Genomic DNA, 10,362 nt, shown 5'->3' on the forward strand with positions numbered 1-10,362 from the left:
GTAAGCACTCACCCCTCTCATTGGCCCTTCGAAACGTCCGTCAAAACCCACATACATATTTCAAGATGCGTTATAATAGCAATACGGACGGTAAGTTGGAAAACTCGTCAAGCCACACGAACTTAAAGCTTGTCTCAAAAGAGACAGAGTTGTGCAAAAAACAAATACAGCACTAGGTGGCCGTTACTCTGTAGAAGATGACGTTGACTGAGTAAAAGGAAAGACGTCACACATGGTCACGTTTCGCATTCGATCAAATTTCTCAGCGATGTTCGCAGTTCAGCCATCAGAGGGCGGAAAAAGACCTAACAACGAATATGATGAAACGAGAGTAATAAGAGAATTCTCGACCACGTAAAGGGGTGTCAAACACAGTTTTGGGGATGGCCTCATCATAGTTATGGCCGTTATAAACACAAATAAATGTATGATCGCATCATATTAAATTCACACAACCAATGTATGAATAAATGGTCGTGGAATCAAACGACTGGAAAAACTGTTAAAAATCGTATTACGTTTATTTTAAAATGAGAATTTGAAACAAATGCTTGCAATATCTCAACATTTTTAAAAGTGAAGATAATGAGCAATGTTGGTATTTCAGCAAGAAACATGAACCGTTTTTCGCGGGCCACATAGAATGATGTGAATTTTCACCGAACCTAACATGGACCTGCATGTTTTCAGAAAGTGTGTGGGAGCCAGAGGTACCACAAAAGTACAGGGAAATGTGTAAACTGCACGACTGGAAGAAGTGACATTCAAACCCAGAGCAGAACAACTGTCAGTTAGATGTTCTCACCGCAAGGCCATGTGCTCTCTGAAAAACAAAAACTTATTGGGTGTTTTTAAGACCAACACAAGTTAAAGGTATTGTATGACAAATTGCAAGGCTGGTGATGTCATGGCCCTCTGGGTTTTGTTACAGTGGAGTAGATAGTATTTGCCACTGGAGTGTTGCTCAGGTGAATGTCACGGACAGAGGAGGAGGAGCTATTTTCTTGAGGCTCAAGGTTGGAGTTATGCACCATTGAGATGCTGCTTGAGTCATGCTGGAAGCTAACACTGGAATAGTGCACAAGTTCTGTTGGAGAGCTGATCATGGCATGTCCTGGGAGGGACTGCATGTGTATCTCCTCATACAGGTGATCGTCAGGATCTCTCTGTCGTGGACAAGAAAAGTGGGTGATGATGAGAGCTGTAGAATCGAGATAAAGACAAACACACCCAACAAACCTCAATGTTGGGTCCACAGTGTGTCGCCTTCGCTGATGATCCTCCTGCAGCACATCACATAAAAATAATTTGAAATGTTTGATGTCTGACAGTACATATGGCTCGGGTTGGGCACCACGAAGCTCCAGCGGCTAATTGTTGTGGGCTAATTTGTTTCTGCTTTTGTTCATTTGTTTTCTGAACTGACAATGTGTCACTTCTACTCACCAACATGAAGTAGCACTTTGGTGTATTCACTTTGGTTCCTGTTTGTCTTAAAGATACACCAATATGTTCCAGAGTCTTCTTTGCCCAGGTCACTGATGTACACCGAAAAATATTTTTTTCTTTCATTTACTGTCAACACTTTGGTTTTCTCCATCATTCTCTTGCAACTGAGAGGGTTATCTCCTTTGCACAAGAATTGATCATCCTTGTCATGGCTGCTTGGGAAGGGGCACTGGATTTGGACAGATTCTCCAACCTGTTTGGATATTACTGTTGCTTTCAAGTCTTCCCAGTCTGAAAAGAAATCAATATCAATGCCGCCCCTTTGCTGCAAAGACACATCTTGGCAAGAATTTAGACCCTTGGCCTTTTTGGATGTAATTTTGGATTGGGGTGTCATTCAAATAGGATATCTCTATCTATACACGATACACATATGTGCCATGTGCAATATATACAGTTGTCAGTCCTTCTCATCTGACACAAGTATCACAGTGTTAACATAATTGGTCCATTCGTAGATCAAAGACTTGTGAATTTTGCTGTTTGGGTTTGCATGGTGTGCAAACAGGTTCTGAAACATTGAAATAACAAATAAAATAATACAAATGGCAGTGACAATAATGTAAGCTTTTGTTAAATTGTTAATTGTTATCATTTTATATTTGAGCATTATATTATTTTATGGTACAGTTACCTAAATTATATTCTGTTTAATCATTGCAGAAATATTCTTATGTTGCTTGCATCTGATTGGCGAAAAAAAAAGCAATAAGTGTTTTGGTTACCTGAAAGAGGTGTGCTCGTTCGAGAGTTACGGAGCAGACGTTGGAAAATAAAAAGCTGCGTTCAAACAAAGTCCATTTCTCCTTTTTGCCCATTCCGAACGTAGAGACATCCATCCAAAACCTACGAACCCCTCAACTTACAATAGTTTTCTATTTAAAGACAATAGTTCTATAGACAATCGATTCGACAAACGGCGCACAAACCTCTTTTCTCACACCCACAAGCCGGGTCACCCTCTTCCTTCGTTTAGTCAGTACAGCAGTTAGCTATTCTTTGGCATTATCGTTTCAGAATGTTTGTGCAGAGTTCACAAAGTAGTCGTACTCGTCCGTCTGAATGCGCTTTGGCAAATGTACTGCGGAACGCTTCTAAGTTACAATTGGTTCCTGTTCCTGCTAATAGTTACCACGAGATGGGGTAGGAACACTAACAAGGCAAACAACTCAACCGGGAATAATGAGACTGTTAACGATGGGGGCGGCCGGGTAGTCTTCTGTGTGCCCTGCGATTGGCTGGCAACCGATTCAGGGTGTCCCCCGCCTACTGCCCGAAGACAGCTGGGATAGGCTCCAGCACCCCCCGCGACCCTAGTGAGGATCAAGCGGTTCGGAAAATGAATGAATGTTGACGATGGGCAAGAGGCGAACAGCACCCTTCACGAGTTGCCAGTTAGTCACAGGGCGTGTATGTAGAGATACAGTAAGTACACAATCATTCAAACACACTTTCACACCATCAGCGAGTGGGAACTAAACCCACCTGCACGAAAAGCAGGCTTCAGAATCACTTCACTACACCATCAATGACTGTTCTTAAATAAAGCATTTTTGGGCGTGATTTTATGTTTAAAATCATCACAAGTCTCATACTGTCTTTAATCAAATCATGCCAAATTTTTCACGTGTTGCTTCAAGATAAGATGGGAAAACCTTCATTTGTCTCACCACGGAGAAATTCCCAATTTATATTGTTTAATTGTACTCACGTGGGGCGGCCCGGTAGTCCAGTGGTTAGCACGTCGGCTTCACAGTGCAGAGGTACCGGGTTCGATTCCAGCTCCGGCCTCCCTGTGTGGAGTTTGCATGTTCTCCCCGGGCCTGCGTGGGTTTTCTCCGGGTGCTCCGGTTTCCTCCCACATTCCAGAAACATGCATGGCAGGCTGATTGGACGCTCTACATTGTCCCTAGGTGTGAGTGTGAGTGCGGATGGTTGTTCGTTTCTGTGTGCCCGGCAACCGATTCAGGGTGTCCCCCGCCTACTGCCCGAAGACAGCTGGGATAGGCTCCAGCACCCCCCGCGACCCTCGTGAGGATCAAGCGGCTCGGAAGATGAATGAATGAATGTACTCACGTGTATCACCGATTGCTTGAGAACCACTTTTGCCTCCTGTCACTGTCAATAGAAGCACCGTGGCTGAGAAAAAACATAACTTTAGCATATGTTAACGATGGCACTGCAAGAATAGACATTTTAATACGTCGAAAACCAGAACCAAAACCATATTCATTAACCAACAATAAAATCAAAACAATATTACCTGTCATGATGTCAATGGAAACTTTTAATGTTCTTGCCATTCCTTTTATGATTTGGTTGATCCAATTCTTGTTTTTGAATCAATAAATAGCTATGCACTCTGTCATATGTGGCACTACATAAAAGGTGTTACGATCTGTTATATTCTCTCTCATCACAAATCCGTATGAAAACATGTACCGCTTGTCTTTTATGCACCCAGCTTAAAATATTTGCATCGTGTTTTTAAAATAAGGATGTGACTCCTGATGTGAATCAGAAATTGAAACAGAAGTAACAGAGGTGGTAAAAATAACAGCAAAAGGACAACAGGCAAATACTTTGCTTATTTCATGATATATTAAAGTATGTGGGGCTAAGTTATTTGATCAAACATAGAATACACAATCGTAGCTTTGACATGAGACTGCAGCAGACTGGTGATGTGTACTGTGTTCAGACATTGCAGTACACTGCTGATTCATCTGTGAAGACAATGGTGGAGTACGTCACGTTTTTAGGCTGATTAGAGACCTGGCTTCTGTCCATGTGGTTTATGTGGCTGACAGTGGAATAGAGGAGGGTGTCTGGAGGAATCGGGGAGTCGTGAGATTTGACGGTATCCTGGTTTTGAGCAGCAGATGACTGAGGTGTGCCGGATGATTTTAACTTTTCTTCGGAAACCGTTGCATAGTTTGCATCCTTTTCTTTTCCTGTGGGGGAAAAAAAAACGCACCACATTGACATGATTTCAAGCTGTACTTATTGTGATTTGCAAATATTGTCATAATTGAAGATTAGAGATATGTGTAATAAACTACAGAGTGAAATTATGAATACGTTTAATTTATATGTACAGTATATTTATATTTATATTTATTTAGTGTGGTTGTAGTAAAACTGCACTGCATCAAGTGCCGCACAATTGTTAAAACACTAAAGCCTTCTCTGGACCAAATTCATAGTTGTCTCAATCCATTTTCAAATCAAACACTATTTTGACCAAACCCTAAACGCTGTTCAGGTACAGTACTTAGCTTCTCATTCTCATTCACCTAACATATTTGCAACACTGTGACACACTTGCGTTGCAATATTCTAAATTCAAAATGAGAGCACAACTCCAGCACAGCTGTCAAGTTTTAGACACAGCAACTCAAAACTGATGATACAAGTTTCCAATAGGACGGCCCGGTGGGCCAGTGGTTAGTGCGTCGACCTCACAGTGCAGAGGTCGTGGGTTCGATCTCAGCTCCGGCCTTTCTGTATGGAGTTTGCATGTTCAGCCCGTACCTTTGGTGCGAGTGTGAGTGCGAATGGTTGTTCGTCTTTGTGTGCCATGCGATTGGCTGGTAACCGGTTTAGGGTGTCCCCTGCCTACTGCCCAAAGACAGCTGGGATAGGCTCCAGCACGCCCCACAACCCTTGTGAGGATAAAGCAGTTCAGAAAATGGATGTATGGATGGAAGTTTTCAATAATGTGATCAAACAAACCAATCGTCTAAAATAAAATCTATTTCAGGTGACAAAAAACAGAACCACACAGAGAGGCAAAGGTATTTGTATGAGTGGTGGAGGAAGGGAACAAGCAAGGCCAAGACCAATCATCAATGATGACACTATTGTACACCATGTCCTGTTCATGGGATGACAATGGCAGATGCTGGGCAAAGAGTCCAATCACGTTAGAGCAGATTCCATGGCCAACAACAGCAGGACATCAGAGAGGACAACAACTAATTGTCTCTTGTTTGCACAACATTAGGCATACTATACTGTAAGTACTGTAATGCTCATCAGAACAGTAGTTTTTCTCGTGTACTGTATATTTGGAAGTGCCCTGTTCTCTTAATAAAATTAAAAAACAAAATGACAGTGGAAGGATGGCACACGGCAGTGTTGCAAGGCTCTCCCCAAACTGAGAGTGTCATCTTCCGACCCCTTCAAGTCTGTTTCTGTTCCTACAATATCAAGCTTCCAACCGTGCTTTCCAACCACCCTGATTTTAAGCCAAGACTCGGTTCGGTTCCACCCCACAAAGCCTAGTAAATTACTAAAAGAAAGAAAATTCAACCCATGCATACAGCTAGACTTTACTTTGCACTAGAATTGCGCTGAGAATGAAAATAGGGTCCTCTGTGTCATTCATACCAGGATGTGTTCTAATCTTCCCTTTTTGCTGTGTGAAGCAGATGAGAAGAACGAGTGCCGTGGTTAGTGTGATTACTCCGAGACTTGCTCCGATGTACAATGGCGTCACTGCAAAAAAAAGACAAAATTAGTTCTCAGAAGTATGTGTTGTACACATATAGGTTTGGTGGCCAAGTAATAATAACTTACTCGAGGATGAAGTACTTGGAGGAACTTGCTCAGGAGACTCTGTTGTTGGCTCGTCTTCCTTGGGCTCCTCTGTTGTTGGCGTGTCTTCCTTGGGCTCCTCTGTTGATCATTCAAAAAATACAAAATGGAAATAGGAAAACAAGCAAAAAGATGACCCATAAAAGAATTAATGCATTCAGCATGTCTTTCATTTGATCAATTCCTTTGTCTGATCCTTACTTTATTGACTTTGACCGATGAAATGGCAATTTGTGACATTGAGATAGAAATAGATTGATGATCTTCGTTTACTTTCTGAGCTCCATTTTAATGCCCAGTGCAAGTTCGGTGCAAGGTGCGGACTAAGTCTGTGCAGAGTTGGGTGTACTTCAAAAAGTGCACCCAAACATTGTGGGGATGAACACAGATACCTTAACTTGTTTCGTCCATCCATCCATTTTCTGATACGCTTTATCCTCACAAGGGTCGTAGGGGGTGCTGGAGCCTATCCCACCAGTCTTTGGGCAGTAGGCGAGGTCACCCTCAGCCGGTTACCAGCCAATCGCAGGGCACAAAGGGACAATTTAGAGTGTTCAATCAGCCATGCATGTTTTTGGAATGTGGGAGGAAACCGGAGTACCCGGAGAAAACCCATGCAGGCTCGGGGAGAACATGCAAACTCCACACAGGAAGGCCAGACCCAGGATCGAACCCAGGACCTCTGCACTGTGAGGTCGACGCACTAATCACTGGGTTACTGGGCCGCCTGACTTGTTTCAATGGTTCAAAATGTACCAAAGCGACTGAGAAGAAGTGTAAGCTTGTCAGGCTCTCTGATAGTGTTCTTCATGGCGGAAGAATGAAATGATTTGCTCGTGTCTCGGAGCAGGTCGAGCACAGATCTGTGAAGTGGTCACTTGGATATCAAATGTGTCTGTGATCTCAAGAATAACTATTGTTAAATGAATATGAAATGAAGCTTTCTCACAATGTCATTAAAAACTGTACAAAACCCCATGATGGTGGTTACAACAGGGGTCACCGAACGGGGTCTTTGAGCTTTGGCGTCAGCAAAACAGTTTCAGATAAATTAGTGTTGTGTCATGTGTTTTTTTTATTTTTTATTTGTTTTAAATAAAATGCATAGCTTCATAGAGCACACCAATAAAACAAACATGATAAACCATTACTTCCCCCTCCTTTGGCTTTGGGCCAATAAAAAGCTCTGACAAGACTGTGTCTCGTCGCAAAATTTGTGTCATCCTTGCATCAGTCATTTTAATCATAACTCACTTGGCACAAACCATTTCTCGAGCTAAGGGGTGGGCAACTCCGCTTTCCTTCATGTTTTAGATGTTTCACATTATTTATTTATTTATTTTTTTATGGGGGGGTCAAAAATCAGCCAATCAAGTCTCACTGGCAGCCATGACAGCCATCGACATTCTGTTCATATGTCTACACACTCAGCACCGTGCTCAGACACGTTTGACATTTGAATTTCTTAATTTCTCACTGTTTTGGTACACATTTTAATCTTGAAAACTGTCATGTTGCCTTTATAACTGCGTGTGTTGGACAGGGGAGTGCAGGAATCATAACAAAAATCAATAAACATTCAAACGCCTCCTGATGGGAAGACAATGTGAGCCCCTATTAATAATATTAATAGCCTCTATTGCATATTTCTCAAATTGTATTAATTTTTGTTTAGATCTGACATGTTTTGATATTTTTCTTTGAGACCCAGGCGGGAACTCAACAGAAGCAATTTACTGTACATCAGTTTTATATTTCGTGAGACTCCTTCTGACTCCGAATAGAATACACTGTTGTTGTCTGCTGCTATATTTTAGAGAGATGGATGCTATCCCTATGCGTTCGAGTAGCAACCGGAAGTTAGCGCGCCTCCATAGCCCAAATGCGTAAATGGTGCGTGCATGTAGTCCATTCCATTAATAATACATTTTGGTTGAATTTTTATAAATAAAAACTTAATATGGCATTTAGGAGTCCACATGGTAGTTAATGTTTCTTTACTTGGCGTGAAAGGGTATGAAGGGGTCCTTTAAAAATGTTTTCCCATGTCGGAGGTCCCCGAACCAAAAAAGATTCGCTAGTGCAGAGTTACCTGTTCCTAATAAAGAGATTTTAAGTGTAGACTTGTTTATCTACTCACCTTCTCTGACCGTGAGGACAACCCTTTGGTATGTATCCGGACCAACTCTTTCCCATCCACACCAGTAGGTCCCAGCATCCTGCTTTGTCAGATGAAAGATTGTAACATAAAATATGTTTCTCGCATCTACTATGCTGTATTTCTCTTGAGAATACCAATCCCTGCTTTTTATTAAGACATCTTTATCACGTATACAGACTGCATTGCAGAAGTATTTGACATTATCAAATGCACTGTCGTGAGAGCATGTTATTTTTATGTCCTTCCCAGATACTCCTGTCACTTCAACCACCGCGTTTGCTCTCCCTGCACCAAACACAGAAAAGACACCACTTATATAACTTACTTTGTAACTTGCAATTCAATGGGTGACAGTACAGAAAATCGACAACAACAACAAAAGAAAAAAAAACACATAAAATGAGTTATTTTGTTACCTTGCATGAGAAATGCCATGACAAGGAAAAGTATCTTCATGCTTTCTTGCATCGGTTCGTTTTTACCTTTGGTCTCGTTCAGCTCTTAGTTGTACTTGGTTGGTTCCTCTTTGCTGCACTTCCTCTGTCAACATCTACCTTTGAAAAACGTGAGAACAGCATGTGAAAATTCTTTTGTATTTTCACATGCTGAAAAATAATATATATATATTTTTTTTTTATATATATGAGAAATGCCATGACAAGGCTTGTCCTCCCATGTATTGTGTATATATATATATATATATATATATATATATATATATATATATGTGTGTGTGTGTGTGTGTGTGTGTGTGTGTGTGTGTGTGTGTGCGTGTGACTCTCTCTATACTCCTTGAATACAACTTTCTTGGGATGGAAAAATTTTTTAAACGCTTTGCGACTCCCTACAGAAGATTTGGTTTCACTTTCAGGTGGCGAGCATTAGATGTGGACAAGTTGGCTCCTGAAAGAGGAAGCGGGGTAGCACATGGACATATAAGGAGATGCTTCCTCATTCCTGCACCTTAGCACACACAGTAGACTTGGAGAAGCTTGAAAGTGATGGGAGTATCTTCAATAATCATAATGCTACATATTCAAGGTAGGCTACGTGCTCTACTTATTTTTAAAGTACAGTACATTGGTTTAAACTGTTAATCAAAACACAATAATGCAACATTAACCATTTCTTTTGATGGACCGCTGTGGTCAGTTTGAAAACGCATTCTCTAATTCAGGGGTGGATAACTCTGTTCCTCAAGGGCCCCTGTCCAGCATGATTTGGATGGCTTACATCTCCAACACAACTGATTCAAATGATGAGCTCATCAGCAAGCTCTTAGGAGCCTGATAACCATCCGGGAAGGTCAACGCATTGTTCTTAGATGTAACTATCCTCATGGTGAGCAAAGTAAAGCAAAGTTCTTCAGCCCAATTGAAGACAACATGCTTTCCAAATACCTGATATCAACGGAACCATACAATACCTTGGTGTAAGGAGGAAGGTTTTTCTCTTTTGGCTCACACCAGTGGAGGCTTTTTCATTGTCAGGATGGATCAATTCCTCCCAAACGACAGTGGCATATACGTGTGTGGCGTCCATGGTTACCTTAACTCAAGTCATTACAATTTCATACAATTAAATGTTTCCACACTTAAAGTATACAGTAGTGCTGCCCAATTGTCCAGTGGTTAGCGCGTCGACCTCACAGTGCAGAGGTACAGGTTTCAATTCCAGCTCCGACTTCCCTGTGTGGAGTTTGCATGTTCTCCCCGGTGTGGATTTTCTCTGGGTACTCCGGTTTCTTCCCACATTCCAAAAACATGCATGGCAGGCTGATTGAACACTCGAAATTGTCCCAAAGGGTGAGCATCAGCACTGATGGTTGTTCGTCTGTGTGTGCCCTGCGATTGGCTGGCAACCGGTTCAGGGTGTCTGCCCGAAGACAGCTGGGAAAGGCTCCAGCACCCCCGCAACCTTTGTGAGGATAACTGGATCGGAAAATAGATACATGAATGAATGAAGTATACAATGTGTTATATCCCATTTACTGGTGAGGAAAAGTGTGAAAAGCAGGTACAGTCATGGAAAACAGATCTCCAAAAATCTTGCACCTAGGTGGATGTGTTTGTCCGACCACATTGTGGAAAATG

General features: G+C 41.8%; 1 protein-coding gene and 2 long non-coding RNA genes across 3 annotated transcripts; all 3 read right to left on the reverse strand.

Moving 5' to 3' along the window:
• Window positions 1-497: 497 nt before the first annotated feature.
• LOC127613848 (uncharacterized) lies at window positions 498-1,423 on the reverse strand. Its single transcript, XR_007966332.1, has 2 exons — window positions 1,240-1,423; window positions 498-1,166 (listed from the first exon to the last, which is right to left on the reverse strand). It is a non-coding gene; the product is annotated as an uncharacterized LOC127613848 (long non-coding RNA).
• A 3-nt stretch (window positions 1,424-1,426) lies between these two features.
• Window positions 1,427-4,521, reverse strand: LOC127613847 (uncharacterized). The gene is made up of 3 exons (XR_007966331.1): window positions 3,773-4,521; window positions 3,586-3,648; window positions 1,427-1,740 (listed from the first exon to the last, which is right to left on the reverse strand). It is a non-coding gene; the product is annotated as an uncharacterized LOC127613847 (long non-coding RNA).
• A 1,055-nt stretch (window positions 4,522-5,576) lies between these two features.
• LOC127613821 (CMRF35-like molecule 5) lies at window positions 5,577-8,839 on the reverse strand. The gene is made up of 4 exons (XM_052085080.1): window positions 8,686-8,839; window positions 8,248-8,554; window positions 6,091-6,197; window positions 5,577-6,009 (listed from the first exon to the last, which is right to left on the reverse strand). The coding sequence occupies exons 1-4, from the start codon at window positions 8,735-8,737 to the stop codon at window positions 5,837-5,839; spliced, it is 639 nt and encodes a 212-aa protein (XP_051941040.1). The 5' UTR covers window positions 8,738-8,839; the 3' UTR covers window positions 5,577-5,836.
• Between the last annotated feature and the right edge of the window lie 1,523 nt (window positions 8,840-10,362).

The sequence above is a fragment of the Hippocampus zosterae genome, chromosome 13 (assembly GCF_025434085.1).
Source record: "Hippocampus zosterae strain Florida chromosome 13, ASM2543408v3, whole genome shotgun sequence".
NCBI classification, from domain to species: Eukaryota; Metazoa; Chordata; class Actinopteri; order Syngnathiformes; family Syngnathidae; genus Hippocampus; species Hippocampus zosterae.

Bases quoted from the DNA above. Each gene is read 5' to 3' on its own strand.
- LOC127613821 (XM_052085080.1), bottom strand. From the start codon at position 8,737: ATGCAAGAAAGCATGAAGATACTTTTCCTTGTCATGGCATTTCTCATG. The intron at 8,555-8,685 runs GTAACAAAATAA...TGTTTGGTGCAG, and splicing joins CATGGCATTTCTCATGCAAG to GGAGAGCAAACGCGGTGGTT. The intron at 6,198-8,247 runs TGAGTAGATAAA...ATTTTTTGAATG, and splicing joins GTCCTCACGGTCAGAGAAGG to ATCAACAGAGGAGCCCAAGG.